Genomic DNA, 27,685 nt, shown 5'->3' on the forward strand with positions numbered 1-27,685 from the left:
CACCAGAGCCTCCACAGGTGCCAGGCCTCCAATCCCCAGCCCAGTATGCTTTCCCCTTTTCTTTCTTTTTTTTAAAAAAAAATATATTTTTTAATTTTTTTTTTTTTTTTTTTTTTTTTTTTTTTTTTTACAGAGAGGAAGGGAGGATAGAGTTAGAAACATTGATGAGAGACATAGATCAGCTGCCTCCTGCACCTCCCCCACTGGGTATGTGCCTGCAACCAAGGTGCATGCCTTTGATGGGAATCAAACCTGAAACCTTCCAGTTCACAGGCTGATGCTCTATCCTCTGAGCCAAACCGGTTTTGGCCCCTTTTTCTTTTTAAACCAGAGAACTATATGTTTTATTTATTTGTTTTTAAAGTATAATTTTATTGATTTTCCAGAGAGGAAGGGAGAGGGAGATAGAAACATCCATGAGAGAGAAAGATCCTCTGGCTGGCTCCTGCATGTCCCCTCCTGGGGATGAAGTTCACAACCCAGGCGTGTGCCCTTACCAGGAGTCAACCCAGAGATCTCTTGGTGCAAGGGAGGGCTCTCAATCAAGGAGCCACACCAGCCGGGCTATGCTTCCACTTTTCCTCATATGCTTCTGCCTCCACCTTTTTCATTGCTGTTTCCATATCCCCGTTTTCTGAGCTCTCATTCCCGCACGCCTACAGGCCACACCTACAGCTGACAGTTCCTTAAGAGGTCACCACAGGTTCCAACCACTCGGGAAGAACTCTGGACCTTGGATGACAGCTCGACGCGTGGCTTGGACCTCGCGGCAGCCCGTAGACCCCATCCTTTCCCTTCCGGATCTCAGTTTGGAGATTCTTTACTTTGGCGAAGGGAGCTTGCGACTAGAAGCTGCCTTTCTCAAGGAACTGCCACTCCTTCAGAGCCTCTGTTCCGGAGAGACCCTGGCCACCGAGTCCCGGAGAGCGCCTCCCAAGCCCTTCTCCGCCGCCAGGAGCCCCGGGAGCAGCCTGAACTGCGCAGGCGCGGCGCCGCTGACCTCGCGGGTTCACTTCCGGGGGTCGCACTGCTGTGCTCTCCAGGCAGAGTTCTGGGCTCCAGTGTGTGCTCCGCGGCCACCTCCCTTCTTTCGGCCCAGCAGGACCGGCCCGCTCCGAGCCACGCGGCCCGCTCCGGCCCGGCCATGAGCGCGGCCGCATGATGCGTCCCTGCCTTGGCCGCTGCAGTCGCCGCCGCCGCCGCCGCTGGCCGGGAGGAGCCGTAGCGCCGGGCGACCCCGCCCGGGCCTCGGGTGAGTGCGGCGGGCTGGGCTGGGCCGGCTGCTCACGCCCAGGTGTCCTGGCCACTACCTGCTCCTGATCCCTCTCCTCCATCCCGCCCGCTGAGATCCGCAGCCTCCCCGGATTCCCCAAGGGGCACTGTGCGTGTGCACTTGACTTCCCCAGGTGTCTCCTTGTCGCTCGTTAGTTGATCTTTCGGGATAGGGTCCAAATTGCAGCCCTAGCTTTGTGCCTGACCTTGGCGTGACAGTAAGCTCACCGAGCCACTGTTTTCTCCACTAATAATGGGTTGTTGTCAGGACTAGAAGAGAGAATGGCTATAAACCCTTCTGTAAGCTGTAAAGAATTGTTTATAGGCATATATTACAATGGGCTTTCTCCCACACGGTGCGTGGCTCCTTGAATGCTCTTGTTCTTCCTTCCCTGTTAAGTTTTTACTTTTTTAATTCTTTGTGCATCTTTCTCATTTTCTTGCCTTCCCCATCAGTGTTCTTTGGGGGGATTCGGGACAGGGCATCTGGTACAGTCAGGTCAGCTTCAAGACAATGTCTGCATCTTCTAGTGTGGCCAAGGCTCTTCTTCTTGAAAAGTCATTGCTGCCGGAACTAAGTCTCTTTTTGCTCTTGGATGGACACACTTTATTCGTTTATAGCACCAGTTTATTATGGCAGTTAAATTGGAGTGCGGGAAGGACTGTTGATACACCTGCCTTGTCGCTTTTGCTGACCAGGTTGTTTGCAATGCTTTCCAAACCGATGCTACGTGGTTACATTTGCATCCTGCTTAGTGTATGTACTTAATACATATGTATTTATCTGTTTTACTCTTATTACCTAAGGTAGTCTGGAAATATAGTTCAAAATATTTTTCCCCCCAAACTCTTCAGCTCACAGATGATGAATTTAATTTTTGATATTGTCTTACAACTTTTACTTATCTAAAGTCACCTTTTTAAAAGTCACCTTGTTAAGTTTGTTTGTTAGGAAGTTACAACTTGGTTAAAGTGACTGGCTATTGAGATATTAGAAAAAGTGAAATGGAACACAAGTGATAAATTGCATTTCTTGAACACTCTGGAAAATTGAAGTTATTTGGATTGTGTACTTTTTGGAGTTAGACTGGTAGGTTCCTGTTGACTTTTGAGTTGAGAGATGAAGGAGAACAAGACCTCCTGAAAAGGTAATTGCCTAAAGAATTCATAAAACAACTGGAACTCTATGCAGATGCCTCATAGGAAGGCCAAGTGGGTAAAAATGTACAGAGATGTGTTCTATTGCCAGTGACTCATAGCCTGCCTCTGATTACAATTAGTGAATTGCAGCTTTACAGCCATGCTAATTAGTGCACTATAAAAGCAGAAATTCTCTTCTAGTGATACAGTCATGTGCCACTTAACAACAGAGATACATTCTGAGAAATGTATCATTAGGGATTATGTTGCGTGTGAACATCATAGCGTGTATTTACACAATCCTAGATGGTATAGCCTACTGCACACCTAAATTATATGGCATAGCCTGTTGCTCCTAGGCTGCAAACCTATATATCCTGTTACTGTTCAACACAAGATTAAAGCAAACACAAGAGAACATTATGCAATTAAGAGACGCAGTAAACCAGATGTATGAGGCTGTTGTCATGTATCATGGCATACTGTTTTATAAGTAAGAAGGTACACTCCAGCTGTAATAAGGATAGTATAGTAAATACATAAACCAGTAACATAAGTGTTTATTATTATTATCACGTATTACGTACTGTACATGTTTGTATGTACAGTACTTTTATGTGACTGGCAGTACAGTAGTGTTGTTTAGACAAGCATCACCACAAACATGTGAGAAATGTGTTGTGCTATGATGTCACTAGGCAATAGGACTTTTTCAGCTCCCTTATAATCTTAGGAGAGACGACCGACCTATATGTGGTGTGTTGTTGACTTGAAATGTTGTGATGCGGCACATGAATAGAATGGCCGGAAATCTATGTAAGGACAGTCTTGATTTAGTCAAAAGTATGGACATACTTTCACGTTCTTATTGAAACTGTTACTGCAGTTTCTTGGACTCTTTGGTGATACAAGTAATATAATCTTTGTTAATTTGATGAAATGGGGGTTAGGAATAAGTTCACATACAAAGTTAATGTTTGGGATACATACATTGAGAAGCAGTTTTCCTGATGATTCCAGAACTTCGCTGCTCCAGTCTGTGCTGAACATCTCTACAAAATAATGTTTTTGAAGCAGCTTTTTGGCTATGTTTCTTAAAAGTGATGTTTCATTATAAAAGTAACACAGGCTTGTTTTGTAAAAAATTCAAGAACTAAAGCAGAGCATAAAATCTAAACACTCGTTTTTACTCCCGATTTCTCCAAGGCCAGTGTCCAGGATCAATGTAGACAACTTGCTGTATGACCCTTCAGCTGTATGACCCCTGAGTGGTCGGCAAACCCATTAGTCAACAGAGCCAAATATCAACAGTACAACGATTGAAATTTCTTTTGAGAGCTAAATTTTTAAAACTTAAATTTCTTCTAACACCACTTCTTCAAAATAGACTCCCCCAGGCCATGGTATTTTGTGGAAGAGCCACACTCAAGGGGTCAAAGAGCCACATTTGGCTCTCGAGCCGCAGTTTGCCGACCATGGGTTTAGGCGAATGGTGAGAGCTACAAAGTTTAGAAGGAACAGTCCACACAAGACCACCTTCACTGTTGGCATCAGCTGCAAGTTTGGGGATTCCCAGAGCTACCCCAATGTTTGATTGTTAGGAAGAAGGACTACAGAGCTCACTGAAAGCTGTTACCCTCACAATTCTGGTTCATAACAGGGAAAGGATACACTCTAAAATCAGCCAAGGTAAGAGGCTTGTAGGACAAAGTCCAGGGAAGTATCAGAAGTGGGGCTTCTGTCGGAATAGGTGAGACAGTCTGCACAGGGTATTGCCAAGCAGGGAAGCTCACCTGGGCCTGGGTGTTCAGAGTCTTTATTGGGGTTCTACCTGTGATTGATCGTTCACTTGCTTGATCTCAGTTTCTAGGTCACCTGATACTGCATGACCCAAAGCCTCAACTTAAATTGAAATATTAGTCTTTCTTGTGTGGCCAGCCCCCACTGAAAATCAGATTGTCAGCTGAGGACAAAGGCCAAACCTCCTTTTGGACAAGGCTAAATTCTTTACTGCACAGCATCCTTCCTTCTCTCATGGTCCCTTCTTCAAATATATATACTAGGTGTATCAATTAATGTGGATTTTTTATAATAAAAGAAAACACGATAATTTCAAGAGAAACATCAAAAGTGCTTTATTCAAAGTAATGTCCATTGCTAGCTACACATTTCCCCCATCTTTCAGGTAATTTGTGGATACTGTCCCAATAGAACTTTTCTTGTTTTGAGGCACTGTATATCCCAGGAGTCAATCCAGGGATCAGCATAAAGCAATGAATTAAAACTTCCCACAAATGTACTTTTTTTGGCACGAAATTTGACATTTTTAAGTGTAAAAATATCTATGATGTTAACACCTTCAGAAAATTTGATATATGAAGTTTTGAAGCTTGTTGTCAATACAACAAAATAGCATACATATCAAATCGCATATATACCAAAAGATGTGTAACTCCATATATTGAAAAAAAAATCCGCACTATTAATCGGTACACCAAGAAAATATATTTTAACCATTGACAAATGATTGTCTTCTAGATCATGGAGAAGACAAAGGCCACTGGGAGAGTTCTCTCAACTTTGAATCCTTTCTAGGTAAAATACCTGAATATTCATCAGTCTTTTGTATCCCCTTGCCTCTGAAGAAGAGATATTCCCTCTTTCCCAATGTCAACTTGTATCTGTTCTTTGGTCTGCTTGTTATGGGATAAGCATTTGGTCATTTACTCACTTGCCTCTTTGATTTTCTTTCCTTGACTGCTTCTTTCTACAAACATGTTCTTGTCTTACTAATCTTAGCCTTGCTTATGCTTCATTTCATAATCCTGTTAATTCTATCTAATAAAAGAGAAGCATGCAAACTGACCATACCTCCGCTACACCCACCGGCCAGTCAGCAAGTTTGCAAATTAACCCAATCAAGATGGCGGCAGCCATGGAGCTGGAGTGAACAGGAGGCTTGGGTTGCCTCCAGTGATGGAAGAAGCTAAGCTTCTAGCCTGCCCTGGCTGGCCCTGACCTCCACTCAAGGCTACAGAGTTTCAATTACTGAAGATAAATAAATCCCAGATACCTGCTTCCAGCCGGCCCTGGCCTATGCTCAAGGAAACACTGAAAAAAAAAAAGAGGGGCTGGTAGTTTGGGTCACCAGGGGCCGTGGCCAGCCTGCAAACAGCCATCAGCCCCTCACCCAGGCTGGCCAGGCACCCCAGCAGGGACCTGCACCCTAAAGGGAGGGTGACCAGTCTGCAAACAGCCATTAGCCCCTCACCCAGGTTGGCCACACACCTCAACGGGACTTCCACCCTGATCCAGGACACTCTTTAGGACGAACCAGCCAGTCTCAACCTGTGCACCAGGCCTCTATCTATACTAATAAAAGGATAATATGCTAATCAAACTGGGAGACCCTCCAGGAGACCTTCCAGATGTTCTTCTGGACAAAGCCATGGTGGCAGGGCTGAGGTAGAGGCAGTTAGAGGCCAAGAGGGGAGGGCAGTTGTGGGGTGATCAGGCCAGGATGGGATGGCAGTTGTGGGTGATCAGGCTGGGGCAGGGGAGCGAGGCCGTTGGGTGTAAGCAGACCAGCAAGGGGGCCAGTTGGGAGTGAGTAGGCCAGCCGGGGGGGTTGGGGGGGTAGCAGTTGGGGACGAGCAGGCCAGTAGGGGGGACAGTTGGGGGTGAGCACACTGGCATGGGGAGCAGTAGGGGTTGATCAGGCTTGGGGGGGTGTGGTATTTGGGGACAAGCAGGCCGGCAGGCAGAATGGTTAGGGGCAATCAGGCAGGTGAGTGGTTAGGAGCCAACAGTCCCAGATTGCGAGAGGGATGTCTGACTGCCAGTTTAGGCCCGATCCCTATAAACTGGCAGTAAGACATCCTTTGAGGGGTCTTGGATTGGAGAGGGTGCAGGCAGAACTGAGGAACACCCCTTCATCCTCACCCTGTGCACGAATTTCATGCACTGGGCCACTAGTTGTCTTATAAACTCCAGACTCCTTATGGGGCCAAGAGAATGCCTTATTGGTACAGCACCTTTTAGTTTTGAAAACACTTGTGTTATCTTACAGTGCCTTGCATGAAGTGGGTGCTTGGTAAATGTTAGATTAATGAATAATTTGGCTAAGAAGCGAGTGAGAGTCTTCTGTTGGAGGAAACAGCAGGAGCAAAAGCACAGAACTGTGAAAGGGCATGTGGCAAGGGCAGCCTGAATGAGCCTGTGTGGAAGAGCGGTGAAGACAGCCTGGAAAGGTAGGGGCAGCAGATTCAGTGGGGCCTTGAATGCCATGGTCCCTTGGTTTGGGACCAGACTGATTTTGTAAGCCAGGCTGTGATTTTGATGAGGACTCCTGCAGCCAGAGGGTGGTTGGCACCTGGAAACCCCCTGAGGTTAGGATTCTGCACTGTACAGGCAGAGGTGAGCGTGCCCAAACTTGGGTGGTGGCAAAGGTGAGGAGAGAAGGATTAGAGCGTGGGGAGGAGTGTGTGTCTAGAGGGTAAGAGGTCCTAATAACACTGGCTGTGTGAGGACTGTCATCAGTAAATGGAAGGAGACGCCAGCCTGTGTGAAGCTGGTGGTTTGGCTCTTTCTGGGAAAGGGTGCAGTTCATTTGCAACGCTCAGTAAGGAGCGGCAGGCAGAATAGAGAAGCTTCCCATTTCCCCTGAGACAGGCCTTTACAGTATCATTTCTTTGTTGAAATGTTTTGAATTCTTAAAGTTCCTTATTTTCCAAACTCAATTTATCCATTACAGAATGCATTTTCTAAAACCGAGTGCTCTGGGAGGAAGCGTATTTTAATGGAAGAATATGGGCTTTGAAGTCAAAACAGTTCTGACTCCACCCTTTTCTGGCTGTGAACTTGGGCATATTACTTTAGCTCTGAGGCTCAATTTCCTCACCCCTAAAATTCTAATAATATCGTCCAGCTTTTAGGGTAGTGGCAGGAGTGTGATAATGTGTATAAAGCTCCTGACATACAATGGATATTCAGTAATTGGCCTTTCCTTTCACCTTCTATGTGTTACATGGTTATTAACTTGCAACTGAGAACTAAATGTTCATTGTACTTCGGATTTGGGTGAATCTGGTGTTCTCAGAACTCACTTCATATTAAATAAGGAAGCCGTAGTTCAGAAAATACAGAAGGAGGTTGGGATTCATAAGCATCACTCAGGTTCAGTTATTCCCTGAGACAAGACATTTAAAGAGTTTAGAACTCTGGGGCGCTTTTTATTTCTGGATTTAGAATTCTTGAGGGTTTACTTACCATGTTGGGATTTTGAAAAATTGCTGCTCCATTTGACATTGAGTCAGGCTGTGGCTCTAGAACAGGGACAAAGTGAAACCTGTCCTGTTGTGTGAACATGCCTTTGAGATGCCTTTTCCAGCCGAGGCACCTCAAATTGATATTTCCCCATAAAAGCCCCTACTGATGTGGGTTTCCCTCTTCTTCCCCTTCCCCCCTCTCCCCTTAATCCTTCCACATTTCTCTCCTACTCTTTCTCCAAGGCTCCCCGGCCTTCTGACTCCCCTCCCCCATGCTGGATCTCCCACTTTGACCCTCTTTCATATTTCTTTTATGTTCCCATGAGCTTCATTTCTACTTTTTCTTGCCTTCCTCAAGCATGCTCCCTGATTCTCTCATTCATGCAACAAATATTTTCGGCATAGGTAGTGAGCGAGGGATGGACTGGGGATATTACAAGGAATATTTTGTTGAGGTGTCTGACAAAGGAACAGGGCAGCCAGCAAGGGGAGAAGGGAAGAGGTGAGGTCAGCAGGCTACAGAATAGGTAGGATTTTATAGGCCATGGGAGGGCTTTGGCGTGTGTTCTCACTGCGGAGGCAAGCATGGGATGGTTTTAAGTGAGGGATTGGCTCCATCTGATTCCTCAGTAAAAACGTACGCTGGTGCTGGATGGGGAAATGGGTGGTGGGTGAGGGGAGACAGGGAGTGTAGAACAGCACTGATTAGGAGTCCAGGTGAGGGCTCAGGCGCCTTGATCTGGCTGGGTGGGGAAGTGGAAGAGAGGGTCAGACTTGGGTGGGTTTTAGAGGTGGAATCCACAGGACTTGCTTTGGGTAGATGTGGAGGTGGGGGAAAGAGTTAAAGAGTTAAATAAAAGGTGAGTCCTGTGTTTGACCTTGGCCACTAGATGGTGGTGCCCTTTATTAATGTGGGCGGGTGGGTCATGACAGTTTGGTGTGTGTGTGTGTGGGGGGGGGGTGTTTCTGCTTTGATCTTCCTACAGTGGCGTTGTTGAGGAGTCAGCTGGATATACTCAGCGATGCATTATTAGTTTGGAAGTTTCTCAGATATACATTTTTTTTATATATACATATTTTTTAACTACACGCGGCTAACATCCTGTGAGACCATTTGGAAAGCATATACATAAAGGTGGAAATCCCCTTATGGGCACTCCCAACATTTGGGTATCTATACAGGAGAAGGTCCTCGTAAGTGATAGAAGAATGGCTGGTCTCTACTCCCTGCCCCCACCCTCCATTCACGAGATTGACTTTCCTCTCCTAGTCCCGTGGCTTTTGCTGGTGTGTTTCCAGCTTGGCATCTTTTTGATATGTAGTATCTGAGTGATGTTTTGTATGATTAAGTACTTTAGTGTAAAAGACCTTGCTAGGAAGATTATATACTTTTACTGTTCACAGTAAGGATAATGAGACTTGGCTTTGGTGAGCTTATTACTGTGTTGGGTTTTTTCTTAGAGGTTAATATTCTGTTCTTTAGCTTCAGTAATTTGAGAAGAAAATAGTGTGTTCATGTGGTATACATTACTGGTAGGGTTTGAAAGCACAACGCCACTGTAGGAAGGTCAAAGCAGAAACACCCCCCCACCACACACACATAAATCTTTCATGATTATAAATGTATGGAAAGAACATTTAAGAACATAAATACAGTAAATACCTTGAATGCTCAGTAATTGTACCAAATTCAGTGAGGGTTCTGGCTTTCTCTTTAGTGTACCCCACCCTAACTCAGGCCCCTTCCTGGTTCACTTATCCTTCAGGTTGGTGACATGCCTGGGACATAAGTGCTTGGCATCCTCCCTTCACTCCCCTTCTGTTTATCAACCTGCTTGCACGGCCGTATCTATAATAATAAAAGCATAAAATGCAAATCAACCGAACAGCTGAACAACCATCTGGACGACCACGCTGTAACATGTACTGGCACCAAACCAGCCAAGGCTGGTGTGATGCAATTGGTCAGGTAGTCCCTCCATCACTCTACCATCGCCCCACAATTGATTGCCCCAAAGAGGGAGGCCCAGGCCAGCCAAGCGATCGCATCCCACGCCTGTCGCCCGCAAAGGGCAAAGGGCGATTGGTGGCGAGGATGGGGAGACAGCACTGCATAGATGGCCAGCAGTGGCAGCAGGAGGGGCTGGGCCAGCTGCTGGCAGCAGGCTAAGGAAAGCCCCGATCGGCCCTGATCGCCAGCCAGGCCTAGGGACCCTACTCAGCATTTCCTGGATTGTGAGAGGGCGCAGGCCCAGCTTTATGCATTGGGCCTCTAGTTTGAGATATCATCGTTATCTGAATGGCACCTTCTCTGAGTTTTTTTGGTTTTAAATATATAGTTTATTGATTTTTACAGAGAGGAAGGGGGAGAAAAAGAGAGAGAGAGAGAGAGAGAGAGAGAGAGAGAGAGAGAGGGAGAGAGAGAGAGAGAAACATCGGCAGCTGCCTCCTGCACACCCCCTACTGGGGATGAGCCTGCAACCAAGGTACATGCCCTTGACCAGAATCGAACCTGGGACCTTTGAGTCCGCAGGCCGATGCTCTATCCACTGAGCCAAGCCAGTCAGGGCAACCTTCCCTGAGTTCTTAAAGGGCATGCAGGAGGCAGCCGATCAGTGATTCTCTCTTATTGATGTTTCTGTCGCTCTCTCCCTCTCCCTTCCTCTCTGAAATCACTAAAATCATATTTAAAACAAACAAACAGCCCCCCAGCCTCAGTTTCCCCTGGCTCTCGCTCATGCTACTTTCTCCAAACCTGGTTCTCGGTCACACCAGGACTTGCAGTTCCTTGAGGTCTTCTGTCTCCTGGTTTCTCAGGCCTCATCCGTCATCCTCACTCTGGTTTTCTAGCCCAAGTCTTGCCTCTGATACCCTGGTTTCTGTCATCTTTGTTAATCTCCGTCCCCCGTAAGCCTTTGCAGTGCTGGGTCAGGCTTTTGGACAAAAGGGCTTGCCATTCTCATCACCTTATTAGAAACTGGCTGTCATCAGCACTGTCTGCGCCCCGTGTTGTGTTTCAGCCCTTCTTTTGGCTGCCCTCCCCCAGCCTCCTTTCCCCAGGCTCGAAGCTCTTCTTTGCTCAGAAAACAGTGTTATGGAGCGTGAGTCTCTTTAGCTTTGGTCTGTCTTGTCCATAGTCTCCCGTCTCCCTCCAGTCTAGGGAAGGGAAGTCATTCTCTGTCAGCTGTCACCTCCCTGAGTCTGCACACTTGGACGCTCATTCTTTTTTTTTTCTTTTCTTTTTTTTTTTAGTTTTAATCCTCACCCCAGGATATGTTTTTATTGATTTTTAGAGAGAGAGGAAGGGGGAGAGGAATGGAGAGTGAGAAACATTGGTTGGGTGCCTTCACATGTATCCCAACTGGGGATCAAACCCATAACCTAAGTATGTGCCCTGACTGGAATTGAACCTGCAGTCTTCGGTGTATGGAATGATTCTCCAACCAACTGAGCCAACTGTCCAGGACTAGACCCCAATTCTTTAAAAACAGATAAAAGTGAGCCTACAATGCTTTTGTAGTTGTAGGACACGTTCAAATAAGTACAAATTAGAAATAAAAAAAGCAACCGGAACACGCATGACTGGATCTCTTAGCTTATATTCTCTTAGTCTGACAGCCTAATTGGTTTACCTAGCATGTACTCTTCATTCTCTTTATATTCAATCACTTTTTAAAAAAACATTAGCTCTCTCTTTTTAATTGATTTTAAGAAAGAGAGAGAAAAACATCGATAGGCTGCTTCTGGCACATGCCCTGACCAGGGATTGAACATGCCCCCTGGGTATGTGCCCTGACTGGGAATCGAACCCACCACCTTTTGGTGTACGTACTGATGCTCCAGCCAACCGAGCCATACCAGCTAAGGCTGAGTTAAGCTGTCCTAGGCTTTTTAAGTGTGGCGTGGTCAGTCTTGGTGGGTCTCTCATGGAGTCCCAGAGACTAACTGAGACTTTGGGTGGGTTCTTAAATCTTGTGGGACCATAGTGGTCATCTGTAAAATGGTGAGACCAAATATTTCTTGAAGATAATTGTAGCTTTAAGTGAGAAGAAATTAAAAAAAAAAAAAAATCTCCCCACTTTTCCTTCTAGCTATCTATGTCCTTTACTTAACTACATAAAACTTTTTTTCTTCTTCTTTAATTATCTCATCACCCTGTCTCCAAGCTCTTAGCACTTTTTTTTTTTAATCTCCACCTGAAGATATGTTTATTGATTTGAGAGAGAGAGAAAGGGAAGGTAGGAGAGGGAAGAGAGAGATGGAGAGGAGAGAGAGATTGGGGGAGGAGGGTAGAGAGAAATATCGGCCTCCCACAAGTGCCCAACTGGGGGGTCGAACCCAAAACCTAGGTATGTGCCCTGACCTGAATCAAACCACATCCTTTTGTATATGGGGTGACGCTCCAGCTGAGCCACACCGACTAGGGCAGCTCTTGGCACTCCTGAAGCTGAATCCACCTGGCATCTCCTGCCCCTCCCTTGTTGACTGCTCCCACCTTCCTTCCTGCCCTTAACTTCCTTCCTGCCCTCCTTCCTGGCTGTTCTTTCCCCCCCCCCCGCCCCCCCTTCCTGTCTGTGCTCTCCAGGGTTTCAGCCTCACACTTCTGTGGCCTCTTGGATGAGAGCATCCGGTCCCACTTCACCTCTTCCCTCTGCGCTGGGCTTCTCATTCCATCTCTAGGTTGGGGCTGGAGAAGATCAGCTGTTCATTGGCAGCTGGTCAGCTCTGCTAGTCAATTCCTCGTGCCCCAGTCGCAGCACTCTCCCTGAGTCTGCAGCTCCCATGTTCCATGAGAAGTTCAGCCAGGGCAGTAATATGTTCCAGTGCCTTTATTTCCCCACACTGTGCCCCGTCCATTCCGCTTTGGTGGCTATGCTTTTTCTTGCTGGAACTGCCTCTCAGCCCCTTCAAGGCCTGCCTTCCTCTTGGCCCTGGCCTCCATCATCTGCTCTGGGTCACAGCCTCCTGGTTGCCTTGTTCCTTCCATCCTGGTCTCACTTGGTCATCAGTTATCTTTTAAAAACATCTGTCTCTTTACCTAAGTTGTGGTTCCTCCCATTCTAGCAGAATTCAAACTCTTTAGCTGGGCATCAGAGAGCGTTGTTTTGGACCCCAGTCCATACTTAGGTCACATTTCCCTTCCCTCTCCCCTGCCCTCTGCCCCCTGCGCCTTTTTACACCACTCTCTCCTCCTGTGCTATCTGGCTTGTTCATCAGGCCCATCCTGCTGTCTTCTTTATTGACACTTGCTCTGGATCCTGCAGCAGAATTGGTCTTTGTCACCTCTCCCTCCACACTTTGCTCCTAATTTAGGGATAACACTTAGCACATTATTTACAAGGCTGCCTCCCACCTCTGCTAGTTTGTGAGCTGAGCTGGGCCAAGCTCCTGTCCTTGGTTGCTCATGGGAAGTGGGGCTTGCACCTCCTTGTCCCCATGTTTGTATTCAGTGGCTCTCAGCTGGCATAAGCTTCTTATGCTGTTTATGTGTCTGAAGCAGAAACTTGCTTATTTCTGTGTTTTATATAGGTCATCAGTGAGAGTATGAATAGTAAAACAATGATAATTCAAACAGCATATTAATATAAACATGAATACCAAGCTGTGGGGTAGGTTTTCTTTTCATTGCCTTAGTGAAGTGATTTGTAACTTAATTATTTTTTTTGTAGCAACTGATCACCAAAGGAAACTAATATATTTTGTTTACTTTATTTGTTTTTAGTTTGTTTATGAGAAATATACATCTTGTTTATAGCCACGGAAAATAGTGAGGGAAAGAGATTAAGAAATTTAACCAAAGATAACAGTTAAAAGTAAATCTAAGCGGGGTCTTGACTCCTGAATACCCTTAAAGTTGTTGGCTGTTGCTTAGGTAATTTAATAAAGGTACTGTATACAAACACCATATTTTAAAAGTCACCATTAGATTAAGCAGCTTGGCATTTATGGCCACATTTGTCATTAACAAGTTCAGAAGGGACTTGGAGTCAGAAATAGGTTAGGGTGGTGTTGAGGGCAGGGCAGGAGGGTGTACAGGTAGGTGCAGAGGGTGAACCAAGTCCTGAGGAGATGGCAGTGGGTGGGGTGGGCAGGGAGGCTGACTGCAGAGCCTGGCCCAGGTCGGGGTATGGCAAACCTGAGAGGAAGCACTGAGCAGTTCTGGGTACTGGAACACCAGATCTGTTTCGTGGCAGGGACTAAGGAAACATATCCTCCATTACTCTTCTTTTTTCTTTTTAAATTTTTCATTTTTAATCCTCATCTGAGGATATTTTTCCCATTGAATTTTAGAGAGAGTAGGAGGAGGGAGGGAGGGAAAAAGGGAGAGAGGGAGAGGGAGAGGGAGAGAGAGAGAGAGAGGTGTGAAAGAGACATCGATTGGTTACCTCCTGCATTGCCCCAACTGGGGCCAGGGATGACCCTTTGGTGTGTGGGTCACCAACCTTTTGGACCTCACAGACCACCAGTGGTCCATGGACCATCGGTTGGCGACCGCTGCTCTAACCACCTTAACACACCAGCCAGGGCCCTGCAGGCCTCTTAATCCATCCCAGATCCCCATCTCTTCACCCTCTGCCACACCAGTGTCCAAGTCAGGCATCTTGGTTTCAGAAAACACCACCATATTTTAATTAGATTGTTTCCCATTAAAAAATGGGCAGACGACCAGAAGACATAGAGGTGGCCACAAGATTTATGAAAATTTCACTAGCTTTAAGGGAAATGCAAATCAAAATCACAAGATACCACCTCACACCTGTTAGAATGGCTATCATCAATAAGACAAGTAATAACAGGTGTTGGAGAGGATGTGAAGAAGAGGGAACCCTGGCACACTGCTGGTGGGAATACAGCCATGGAAAACAGTGTGGCGGTTTCTCAGAAAATTAAGAGCAGAACTACCATATGACCTGGCAGTCCTTCTGGATATCCACCTGAAAACACTTATTTGTAAAAATACATTAATAGTGATAGTACCCCTATCATTATTCACAGTGGCCAAGATGTAGAAACAAGTCAAGAGTCCTTCGACAGATGATTGGCTAAAGAAGATGTGATACATATTCACAGAGGACTACTACTCAGCTATAGAAAGATGAGATCCTGCCATTCGTGACAGCATGGATGGATTGTGAGAATACCATGCAAACAGCAATATGATTTCACCTATATGTGGGATATAAAATAAAAAGCACTAAAGGAACAAACAAATTCACAGACAATAGTATGGCGGTTACCAGATGGGAAAGGGGGTGGGGAAAGATGAAGAGGGCATAGGGAGTCAAATATGTGGTGACTGAAGGGGACTAGACTTTGGGTGGTGCACACACAGTGTAATACACAGATGATGTATTCTAGAACTGTACCTCTGAAACCTATATAATTATTAACCCGTGTTACCTTACTAAACTTAATTTAAAAAAGAAAAGACACCAGCTGAGGGTTTGTTTAAGCAGAAAAATACAATATTGGATAAAAACGGAATGGACAGGCCGTAGGGCGCACAGCCAGGCAGCAGAACGGAAGCAGCTGTGAGCTGTGCTGCAGGAGGGGTTGGATGCTGCCTGCCGACCGCCTGCTGTTTGGAAGACGGTCCCCCAGACTGGTCCTCTAGTCTTACTTTTCCTCCAAGGTCCTTCTCTTCGTCCTTTAGTTCTCCTTTCTGGGAGATTTCCCCTTTCTCTGTCCCGTCCTACTTTTGAGATTTCAAAATTCTACCGTCATATTTTTATTATTCAATAACTAGGAAGTCCTCATAATGTTCCTCTTTTTGTTTCACAGATACAGTTTCTTATTTCTTCTTAAGTTTTCTTCACTGTATGTCATGCTTGCTCTGAATTCTTTTTCTCCCCCTGTTTCTTTTTGGGGCGCAGTCTTCATTGAGACCTGTTTTGGGTTTTCTTCAAAACGCCTGCCTGTTGGCTGTTTGTTCATATTCAGGAATGGGCTGGGCTGAGCCCTGGCAGGATGTCCTCTGGCGCCTTTGTCTCAGGGAAATCTGGCAGTGAATCTGGCCTCTTTGTTGGTGTCTGACCCCTGCATCTTGGTATCTCCAGGCCTTTTCTCTTGGGCTACACAAGGGCTTCTAGAGAAACTGTCTACTCGCTCACCTGCCAGTGAGCCAAGTGGGAGATATGAACTGGGAGCTTCTTTATTCAAAGGGTGGTCCTCACCACGTGCACCATGGTCCTTCACGTGACTTCCTCCTTCCATCCGGCACTTCTTACCCCCTGTCTCATTCTGCCCCTCTTAAACTCTTTGCTGTGGCTGATAAAACAAATGCTGACTGTCGGGATGCAGGCTCCACAGATTTGGTCTCAGCTTAAAATATTTGTATGCAACACTGAGGCTAAAATAGCAAGAGGGAAAATGACAGACTTAAAATGTGTAATTTTCAGAATTGGGAATCAGTTTACTAGGAGTGAAAATTTAGAGCAGTAAGATTCATAGTTAAGGATTGTTCTCAATAATAGCACTTTATGTGTAAAATGTTATGTTGGTTATATATGCTCCAAAAATTAATCGTACCCTAGGAAATATTGTATGCTCTTCTGTCATAAAATAACACTTTTCCAATCAATTTTTTTTCTTTCAGATCCTATCACATAGGACAGTATGTACCTTCAGATCCTGAAGAAAAGGCGCAAAATGTTCAAGTAATGTTTCAAAGTAATTTGTGAGGTAAGCATGTGGTTCTTTATTCAGGTGTCTAATCACTATTGCCTTTTTGACAGATGACACATGTGACTGCATCCATGGAACAGGCCATAGAGGCCACACAAAAGGTTAATGGTGATAAGGAAATATTTCTCTCCACCTGTTGTCCTTGATTTGCTTACCACCTGTCCCAGAAGGAGAGTGTATCATGGGGTGGGGCAGGGCATCCAGAAAGCGACTGTTATTAGCAAGTTTCACAAGGTGAGGTGAATGCTCAGTGTAAATGAAATGGAATGGAATGTTTTTGCTTGTACAGTTGTCCCCTTAAATAATGGAGGTCCTCAGTGTAGTTTTTGTGTTCTGTGAAACCAGGCTTTATTTAGCACTAGAGGCCCAGTGCACGAAATTTGTGCATGGAGTGAGGGGGAGGGTGGGGAGTGCACCCTCTCTGCACTCTTTCACAATCTGGGACATCCTTTGCACAATCTGGGACCACTGGCTCCTAACTGCTCGCCTGCCTGCCTGATTGCCCCTAACTGCCTCTGCCCTCCCGCCGCCACCACAGCTTTATCCGGAATGATGTCTGGAAGGTCGTTTGGCTGTCTGGTCTAATTAACATATTATGCTTTTATTATTATAGACCAGCAGTTTAGCTTCAGGAGAATAGATAAAAATCCCATTAAGTTGGAAAATGATGATGTGACATCTTCTTGACCATCAGTCAATGCATAGTGTTTTCAAGTTTCTTCCAAAAATGGTTTTCAGGAGTATTAAATCAATAGCAATTTTGGTGTTTAGGGTAGAATAAGATTGCAGCCTTATTGTAATAAGTGTGTATATTTTAGTTTTGCATTGAGAATCACTGTACCATTGCTCTCATGCTCCCCATATTTTTAGATTAGTTCAATGTAAAGGAATTGGTTCTTCATTTCCTCCCTTCCCTTCCTGCTGCATTAGTGAAGTGGATACAGTGACTCAGCAGAAAATTCGTGCAGTTGATAAGAGATAACTGAACACATCCAGTTTAACCTTGCTGTGTCCATTGCTTACATTCTTGAAAAGTAAGTCACTTCTGGCTATCAGATTATTTTTCCCTTTGTCTTCTAGTGGATTTCACAACTTTGGCTCTAAAGCACGTAGCATTATGCACCAGCATTCTGTTATGCACTTCCAGGAATGTCCTGTCATGCCAATGGCAGGTGTCCTTGTGGCTACTCTTCCTGCCATCTGCACCCCCAGCCAAGGTGTAGCACCACTGGCTGCATCCTGCACTCTGGCTGTTCGCACCAGTGCCTCCACCAGAAGGTTAGGCTGGATTGGCTCAGCTGGTCAGCATGTGTGCTTTTATTGTAGAAGCCATTCAAGGTCCTGATTTCGGGGTGGAGCTCACACTGCACAAACATGGTGCTGACAAAAGGCTAGTCTGTGTGGCTGTGCAGCTCGTTATCTTACTGCCCAGCAAACAAGCATTGGTTCTCATAGAAAGCGTTCTACTGGAGGACTCACCGTAAAGCAGAGGGGTTCTGTTGGAGGAATTTTTCAGCTTAAGGTCTTGATGCACAGTTATGATTCAGTAAGAAACTTATGGAAGTCACTAGGAAATAATCGCATCTGAGAGGCACCAGTTTCTTGTTGTTGATCTGCCTGTAAACAAACATGTACTTGCCAACAGTACACAGGCACCAAAGGGAGCACAGGAAGAGAGGACCAGACCCTTCATCCAGGTCGACAGGGAGGGAAGACAGCAGCTCTTGTGGTGGAAGGCTTCCATGCACTGCAGGTGCAACGGATGAGCGTGCCCTGAGGGTTCTAGGCTAGTAGAGAAGCTTCCGGATAGTGTCAGCCCTCTTGTAGAGTCAGACGTTAGAGTGGGGTAGGCAGAACCAGTTTGCACCTCTTTTTATTTCTCTGTTATACCAGTCCATCTTTTTATATAAAGGGGGAATTTTCAAAATATTTTCAGAATGAACTCTCATCTGTAAGTTCATTCACTCATTAAATGTTTTCATAATTACTATGCTTCAGTTGCATTTAAGGAAAAAACAAACAAACAAAAAAATGACCCAGACAGTGTTGCTTAGTAGTTGAGCATCTTACTAGGAACCAAGAGGTCACAGTTCAGTTCCCAGTCAGGACACATGCCCAGGTTGCAGGCTTGATCCCCAGTAGAGGGCATGCACGAGGCAGCCAATCAATGATTCTCTCTCATTATTGGTCTATCTCTCTCTCCCCCTTCCTTTCTAAAGTAAATATATATACACTAGAGGCCCGGTGCGTGAAATTTCGTGCACTGGAGGGGGTCCCTCAGCCTGGCCTGCGCCCTGTCACAGTCCTGGACCTCTCGGAGAATGTCCGCCTGCCGGACATCCCTCTCGCAGTCCGAGACCCCTTGCTCCTTACCACCTGCCTTCAGTGGAGGTGGCAAAGGCTCCCACCATCACCACCACTGCACTCACAGCCGTGAGTCCGGCTTCTGACTGAGCGGTGCTCCCCCTGTGGGAGCCCACTGACCACCACCTGTATTGAGGATATGTCCCTTGGTGGTTAGTGCACGTCATAGCGACCGGTTGTTCTACTGTTTTGTTGATTTGCATGTTAGGGTTTTACTATATAGGATAGGGTGTGTGTGTGTGGGTATGTATGTATGTATACTAGTATATCGAAATGCCCAGATTCGAAGACTGCTGGTAATCACTTGTAGCAGACTTGATTCAAAAGCACCCATTCTCACTAATCCTGCTCCTTCACAGAGGGGCGAGGCCCTCGCTCTGTGCTTGTCTGAAAGATGAGCAGTGCGCCTGTGCTGAGAAAGCACTTGGGTCATTTGCTAAAAGGCTGTCAGTGATTTTCTGTCCCTTAAATGAACGCTAAAGCCAAATGAACTCTGACTCTTTTTCCCCCTTGTCTTTATCATGAGTATTACTACTTTTATACCAAACACCGATAAGAGAAGGTCATATGTTTAAACAAGTTGCTAGGAAAAATGCAAGCTCCTCTTTCCTTTTGTTGGACCCTGTATGTTCTCAGGTATCAGGAACTGTAGGAAATATAGGAAAGGTATCAAAAGAATGGATTAATAAGTGAAGGAAACTTTAAAAGATTAAAATAGAGAGGAAGGGCATTCTAGAAACTGTATAGAATTGAAGAAGATAAAGATGGGAGCCTGCCTACAAAACATGATCACGTGTTATCAGAGTTAAAACGAGGGAGGAATGAAAATTAACTGAGAATCACATTGAGAAAACACAGGTAAGTACCATGGTGTGGACAGTGGATGGCAGCCATGGTACAAGTCTCGTGTCCACTGGGGCTTTGGAACTTGGGTGCTGTGATTCTGCATTGGGTTTGTTCTTTTCATTATCTTTGTCCATCTGTGGCAGTGGCTGGCCCTCAGTGTGCTCCCCAGGAGCCTCATCAGCTCTGTGTCCAATCCCCCTCTAGGGTGCATCGGGGAAATCATGCCGTCATCAGGACACCGGCTCCGAGATGTCGAACACCATCCTCTCCTGATCGAAAATGACAATTACGACTCTTCATCCTCCTCTTCCTCTGAGGCTGACTCGGCAGACAGGGTGTGGTTCATCCATGACGGCTGTGGCATGATCTGCGCTGTCATGACGTGGCTTCTGGTCGTCTATGCAGACTTTGTGGTGACATTTGTCATGCTGCTGCCTTCCAAAGACTTCTGGTACTCCGTGGTCAACGGAGTCATTTTTAACTGCTTAGCGGTGCTTGCCCTGTCATCTCACCTGAGAACCATGCTCACCGACCCTGTGAGTACTCGCCGTTGGGTTTTCCTCATGAGTCTGGTCTGTCACCACATGGGCCGTGCAGCAGACGGCCTCTTGCTCCTGTAACCTCAGGTTTTTACTAATTCCTAGAAATACGCTTGTAGCATTTTTCACTGGAGAATAAGTATTGCTTAAACAGAAGTGATATCACGGTATGTCAATGAAAAATATTCTTGCTGGCTGTTTATTCAAATGAAGAGATTGTACCAAGTAATTTCTAAAATCCTTCCTAGTTTAAATATTTAATTTCTCTAAGGAATGGACTGAAAGCTGAGAGATCCGGGAATCTAGATTTTACTACTGTGCTAACCTTTTCAATTGCCTTTGACTGTAAGCAACTAATTTAACTTCTTTGGGCTAAAGGATACCTATTACCTCTGAGTTCTTGCTAGCTTTGTAATTCTCTTGTTTTTAAGTCCCAGCTAAAATGAGAAGTAAACGTCTCATTCTAGCTGGTAAAAGTTCAAGGTTCAGCTGCGCTACAAAGCAGAGAGGGAGAACTCATTGATTACGGGTTATATCGGGTGTGAGTGTGACCTTGGAGAAAGCGGTTGCTAAACAGAGATCAGGTTCAGTGCGGTGAGAGAGCTGGCACTGGTGTGTGAGAACCAGGGCAGCACTTTGGGCTTGTCTTTGGAGCAGTTTTCCTGGCATTAAAGATGGGCCAGCTCTCACACAGTGAACTGCCCTGCTTCCTGATGTCTTGAAGGCCCTGGACTCAGAACCTCCATGCTGGGCACAAGGCTGCTAACCTGAGATTTTGAGGCATCCTCTGGTTAGGCAAAGTGGTAATGATCCTCAAAGTTCAGCCAGGAGTCACCCCCAGACTGGCGCCCAGGCTCATCCCAGAGTCCAGAGGAGGCTCATCCTGGGAGGCAGCCCAGGGGAGTTCTCCCACCAGCGGAACTGCTGCAGGTGTCACGGCTAGGTTTCGTGGTCGGTGTGGAGTTCAGTTTGAAGAGGTTCTTTCCACCACAGCATTACAAGAGTGGTTTTAAGCCATGGGTACAGGGCCTCCTGATTTGTACATTCAAGTCTACTGGGCTCTTGTCTGTTGGTAAGCTTTCTCTTAAAAGGTACCAAGAAGTTAATATTTTCTTATAAAACTTTTTTATACACAAGACTAGGCCTTTGCCTGAAAATAAACCAATATTGATCAGTCCACGGAATGTGGTTGACATGTTGACTTTGGCTGTGTCTCAGTTCGTGTCACAGGATGTTACTCTAGATTATTCACTCTGTTGCCTGTTTGCACAGTGGAGGTCTTGGGCCTCGGACAGTGTCATAGGCCCAGCCAGTGGGCAATTGGGAGCAGCACTTAAGTGACAACTTGGAAGCTAAGCCTGCCCATGGTTTTATAGCTTCACCTGATTGTGGGGTCTTTCGCCATCACCGAATCTGATGTCCCTCAGAGATGTTTAAAGCCATGGTCACCATCCGGTGGTCCATGAGGTCTCAAAGGGTGGTGATAGCTGGTTTAAAGGACCCTCTTCTCCTCCCCTTTACACACAAAGCCTCCCGCTGGGAACACACCTGCTCCTGGCCTCTGTGCATCCACCCCCTGTCCTCACTGCAGCACCAACACCACACAATAGTACCCAGGCCACAGAGGGGCAGTTACAGGGCCAGGGCCCAAATCAGTGATTTCTACTCTGTATTCATTGCAGGGAAAGCCCTGTTAGTGTGGACCATCTTCCTGGATATTGAAAGCTGGATGAGTCCATCCTTTGTAGCATTTTGGTGATGGGACCACCTCCACACACAGCTCCCTAGTTGTGAGTGTGCAGGGCGGGGCCTTGGGGGGAGGAGGGCCGACCAGGCAGAAACTCCTTGTCAGAGTGTGTTTCCCCTGTTCAGTACAGTTGTCTCTCACACCTGGCTGTGCAGCGCCCGGCCCTACCCCTCTCCTCCTCTGGGAAAAGGCCCCAGAACTCTTACCGGAAGTCCCAAGAGCTGGGGGAGAAGGTGTGTGCGGGACGTCTTCTCTGTCCCTGGTGGGTGTGTGCATCACTGGTGTTGAATGGAAGCATGAGGAGGCAGACTACACTAGAGGAGGAGTTGAAATCATGGACATCAATCAGTTTTTCCATTGGAATTTGATTCATGTACCACACACCCTTGGAGGAGCGTTGGTCCTGCGTCAGGTGCTGCCAAAGGTGTTCTTTCATTAACCCTCCAGCCCCTGGGAGAGGTGGAGTAAATGAGACCCCACACAAAGCTGGGATTCGAACAAGAGTTGTCTGACTCCAAAGCCCCTGCTTCATGTTAAATTCTTATTTATAGACTAGAGGCCTGATGTAGAAAAATTCCCACAGGAGTAGGCCTTCCTTCCCCCGGCTGTCAGCACTGGCTTCCCTCTGGCACCCGGGACCCGGGCTTCCCTTGCAGCTCTGGCTTCATCGAGGTAGGTAGCCTGAAGGTAGCCTGAAAGGATGTCCAGTCTAATTAGCATATTACGCTTTTATTATTATAGATAGTGTCACACTTACACAGAAGTAGAGAAAAAAGTGTCATGAACCCCATGGTCAGTCTTGTGTCAGCCATACCATCACCTAACTCCCTCTCTTCCCCTCCCCAGAGTACTTGGAAGTAAATCTCAGACACTATAAACTATTTGTAAATATTTGTGTGTATCTTTAAAAAGTACGGGCTCTTCTTTGTAAAAGCATAGCCTCAATGCCCATAGCTCCTGTGAAGCTACTGATTAATTTCTCCCTACCTCTCCAGTTAGAGCTCACATTTCCTCAGTGGTCTCAGTTCTTTTACATTCTTCTTGTTTGAATAAGGATCCAAATAAGGTCTGTATTTTGCAATTGGTTGACCTATCTCTTATATCTCTCGATCTCAGTAGTTTCTTCTCTCTTGGGATTTTTTTTTTTTTTTAATCCTCACCCGAGGATATATTTACTAGAGGCCTGGTGCACGAATTTGTGCACCAGTGGGGTCCCTCTGCCTGGCCTTAGAGATTGGGCCGAAATTGGCTTTCTGACATCCCCCAAGGGTCCCGAATTGTGAGAGGGCGCAGGCCAGGCTGAGGAACCTCACCGGTGCATGGTCGGGGCGGGAGGGAGGCAGGAGGTTGGTCAGCCAGGGAGGGATGGTGGAAGGGTTCCAGGTTGTGTCCGACTCATCTCACTCAATCCCAATCAGCTGGACCCCAGCAACAAGCTAACCTACCATTCAGAGCATCTGCCCCCTAGTGGTCAGTGCACATCATAGCGACTGGTCGACTAATCCACTGTCTACCCCTGGTGGTCAGTGCACATCATAGCGACCAGTTGCGTAGCCTTAGCATATCATTAGCATATTACACTTTGGTTGAACAGCCAACCAGAAGACCAGACACTGGAGTGGACCATGAACGCAGCATCTGCTGGCGGTGCGAGCCGAGCACAGGCCAGCTCCTCTACTGGGTGTCTGATCTTCGAAAGTTCACCTTGAAAGACTCAGCTTTGACGTGTAGGCCATCACTGCAGGGCCTCAGGGAAATCATCTCCAAGTCCTGAGGAGACCGGGCCTTGAGGCGCTCCATTGGCTGCCCAGGGTTCTGAGCAGCCATACGGAATGTCTGGAGCCAGCAAATGCCAGCACACCACAAGGGAGGCTCCAGTCACCAGTTTCTCACAGCGACCGTTTGCCTAACCCTCAAGAGATACAAGCTTTCTTCACTAAGATATCATAAGTAATTTCCTAAAAAAAAAAAAAAAAGGAGGGGAGGAGTCATAATCTGCTTTTCAGAAGGGTATTTATCACGTTTGTTTTTCCTATGGAAAAGTACATGTGTGTCTCATAAAAATTGAGGTGGCTGGAGTTTTAAATCTGGTCCATTTCCTCTTATGGAAATGTGTGATGCTGAACTGTCACCAGGAGCGGTTATATGCCATGGTGTTTTATAAAATCATAACAGCAGTAAGACTGTGGGATTGGTGGAGGAAACTTAAAAGACTCCAAATTGGGGTATGTAAATTAAGTAAAATGTTGCACCCAGCATTCTGATTTTAATTTTAAAAAATAAGAGTTTAAACCCTTAATTTTTTTAAATCTTCCTATGGAGACACATTGAGTGTTAGGAAATGCTAGGACCTTGGCCAAAACAGCTTTCCCATATTAAGACAATGAAACTGACTCCCTCGGTGCTAGGAGGGAAGTCAACTATAGTAGAGGGTTGGGCGGGGCACACTTTACCCACAGTCCCTCCTGTCCCTCTTCCCCAGAGCACCTCCTGGAGGCCTTACTTCCTGCTGGTGATGCTGGGTTCGCTAGTGCCTTGGAACTAATGGTCTTCAGGGATCCTGGACTGCAAGAGACCTGGACTGCGAGAGGGATGTCTGACTGCTGGCTTAGGGATTGGGCTTAAGCTGGCCGGTGGACATCCCCTGAGGGGTCCCAGACTGCAAGAGGGAACATGCAGGGCTGAGGGACCCTCCCTCCCCTGCCCCAGTGCATGAATATTGTGCACTGAGCCTCTAGTCCTGTATAATAAAAGCCTAATATGCAAACCGTCCCCTCCACTGGGAGTTCAACTGCTAGCTATGACGTGCGCTAACCACCAGGGGGCGGCACAGAACATGGCACTGTCAGTAACATGGTGCTGGCAGCAGGCAGCTGTGGCGGCACTGTTGGCCACAATGGGCCCCAACAAGAGTGAGACTGGCGGGATGGTGGAGCAGGTGAGTGCCAGGTCAAGGTGGGTGTGAGCAGGGGCCCAATTGCCCTGAAGACAGTGACCAGCAGCGGCAGCGGCAGCGGCAGGGGGCTTGGCCTCGATCAATAGCCCCGCAGAGGGCGACCAGCTGCGGTGGCAGGAGATGGGGCCGGTACCCGCTCCCAGGATCTGAGAGAGGGAGCTGGGTGGAGTACCGGCCTCAACTGTTTGTCCTGCAGACAGTGACCAGCAGCCAGCCAGCCCTGATCACCTGATGGGGCCAGGCCTCAGGTTGGGACGGGGAACTGGGGGTGGATGGCAGTGACTAACCTTCCACAGTGCCTAGGTAGGGGGGTGCAACCTCTTGCCAGCTACCTGGGGACAGGGGGAGGAGTGGAGGTGCAGTGAGAATGTGGGGTGTCCACCGCGCTCGCTCTCACTCTCCCTGCTACCCTCCCCTAGGATGCCAGGACTCACGTTTTATGGAAGCCCCCCATGCTCAGGTGCCGGGTGCCCAGGAGGAGCCCACCTTGTCCCGTTGCCTCTTCTGGGTGAGCCGGGCTGCAGCTGTCAGGACCACAGGGGCCAGATGGGTTCGCACAGGAGCCGGTGTGCAAGTCTGGCTGGGAGAGAGCACACTGCTGCCCAGTTTCCATGCGGCGTCTCTGGGTGGCCCAGAGGCCCACACTGCGCCCCAACCTGTGGCTCACCGCATCTCCACGAGGGGACTTTGGTGCCATGACTCAGGCGGATGGGGGGCGCACAGGGACCTAGGAGCCCAGGTGCTGCTCAGGACCCAGAGGTCAGCCTGGACCTGCCCTTCCATGCCAGATGCTCATGCTTCTATCGCCAGCCAGGCTTAGGGACTGCACCCATGCACGAATTTCATGCATCAGGCCTCTAGTATATATATATGTCTGTGTAGGTGTGTGTGTATGTGTTAAAGATCAAGGCAATACAGCCAGGGCCCAGCCTTTTTTATGAACGTCAGCCTTCTCAGGAGACACTTGCCGACTGCTGATAAAGGGCACCCTTGGAGGAACCAGTGCTCCAGGCGTCCTGCCAAACATGTTCTTTATTAACCCTCCAGCGCCTGGGAGAGCTGGAGTAAATCCACATCCGAAAACGAGGCCCCACACAGAGCTGGGTTCTAACAAAGCTGTCTCCCTATTGCAACCTCTCGGGGCCACTGCCCATGTCCGGCCTGCAGCCTGCCTGGTTCTGTGAAGACAACTTCTGCCACGAGCACTCTGCCTCCTGCCATTCGTTCATTTTTCCCTAACTCCTCTTTCTCCAGCTCCCCTAGCTTGTCGGGCATGTGCACTGACTGTTACAGCTCCTGACCCCTGGCCAGAGACGCTGAGCTGAGTCGGTTACTCAGGACCCCATTTCCAGGTTTGAGTGTGAGTGTGGATTAGGTTGGCAGACACAGATGCATTACATGTAAAAACAAGATAAGCCCTTTGTGAGATTGTTTTGTTCAATGTTGCCTATGGCAGCTGATAGGAAATTGTGGGTAGCATTATCAGGCCAACCCCCCTCCCCCTCCCACTCCCCCCATCCTCCCCCCACCCACATTAGAATGGGGTGATCGACAAATGGTGATAATCAGCTGCCCTTGAGTTGGAGAGGCTTCACAAACCTTGCTCTGTGGAACTTGCACAAACTAGGAAAAACTCCTGTGACTAAATATCACATGATCTCACTCACTTGTGGAATATAATGAACAACATAACTGATGAACAAAATAGAACTAGAGACATAGAAGCATCAAACAGACTGTCCAACCTATGAGGGAAGGCAGGGAGGGGGGATAAGAGATCAACCAAAGGACTTGTATGCATGAATATGAGCATAACCAGTGGACACGGTAGGGGGGTGAGGGCATGTGCTGGGGGGTGGGAGCAGCCGGGGAGAGGTCAAGGAGGGAAAAATGAGACTCATGTAATACTTTAAACAATAAAGAATTTAAATTAAAAAAAATACACAACTCATGTGACTTACCAGTTTATGAGGGATAATAAAGTATTTGAGTTCATTTTAATGCATATTTTTCCATGCAAAATAAAACTACTGGGCCTGCCTGAGAAATAGTTATTTTTTGATGCTAATATGCTTTAAGTGGTAACTAATTATTGTGTGATATATAAACCTAAGACTAATTTCTACATTTATTGACTTGTTTTTAGCCTTTCCTTCTCCTTAACTTAACATTCTTATTAACCTGTAGGGAGCAGTACCCAGAGGAAACGCTACTAAAGAATACATGGAGAGTTTGCAGCTAAAGCCTGGAGAAGTGATCTACAAGTGCCCCAAGTGCTGCTGTATCAAGCCCGAGCGCGCCCACCACTGCAGGTACCCTGCCCTCCCTGGGGCAGCCCAAGTGCACCCACCACTGCAGGTACCCTGGCCCCTCCTAGGACAGGCATTCCCCCTCAGTAACCTCTCACCAGCATTACAATTTTGTGTATTGGATGCATGGCTTGGAGTCGTGTTCCCTCAGAGTATGGAATACTAATAATCCAACCTCTCCTTTTCAGTATTTGCAAAAGATGTATCCGGAAAATGGACCATCACTGCCCGTGGGTGAACAATTGTGTAGGAGAAAAGAATCAGAGATTTTTTGTGCTCTTTACTGTGAGTAGAAGTGTTTATGTGGTAACTTACATTGAGTTTTAAATTCTTAAACTAGAATCTTGTCTGGAGCTGGTGAATTTATTCTAATCTCAGACCAGTTTCCCTCTGACCTTTCCTCTGGATTCACATTATAATTCTGTGCTGTGACTAAAAGGAAGTAATCTGACAGATAAATACATGCTGCTGATGGTGCTTCAGGTTTTTCTGTCATTTAATTCTCTCAGATACACAGTTCTTATAATAATAGGATCTTGCTGAAGTTAAAACATGATTCC

General features: G+C 46.8%; 1 protein-coding gene across 3 annotated transcripts in view; it reads left to right on the forward strand.

Annotated features, from left to right (window-relative positions):
• Positions 1 to 732: 732 nt before the first annotated feature.
• Positions 733 to 27,685, forward strand: part of ZDHHC7 (zinc finger DHHC-type palmitoyltransferase 7) — a 31,450-nt gene continuing 4,497 nt past the window's right edge. The window contains exons 1-5 of one of the 3 annotated variants that reach the window (XM_036440649.2): positions 733 to 1,252; positions 16,276 to 16,361; positions 19,779 to 20,110; positions 27,004 to 27,128; positions 27,314 to 27,410. In XM_036440649.2, the coding sequence (XP_036296542.1) occupies positions 19,796 to 20,110; positions 27,004 to 27,128; positions 27,314 to 27,410 (537 nt within the window). In that variant the 5' untranslated portion in view covers positions 733 to 1,252; positions 16,276 to 16,361; positions 19,779 to 19,795. Of the gene's footprint in view, positions 1,253 to 4,983; positions 5,008 to 6,621; positions 6,663 to 16,275; positions 16,362 to 19,778; positions 20,111 to 27,003; positions 27,129 to 27,313; positions 27,411 to 27,685 lie in introns of those variants that run through there. The other 2 variants (XM_036440650.2, XM_045582635.1) reach the window with 2 other exon arrangements.

This window comes from Pipistrellus kuhlii, unplaced genomic scaffold (assembly GCF_014108245.1).
Source record: "Pipistrellus kuhlii isolate mPipKuh1 unplaced genomic scaffold, mPipKuh1.p scaffold_m20_p_17, whole genome shotgun sequence".
Lineage (NCBI taxonomy): Eukaryota > Metazoa > Chordata > Mammalia > Chiroptera > Vespertilionidae > Pipistrellus > Pipistrellus kuhlii.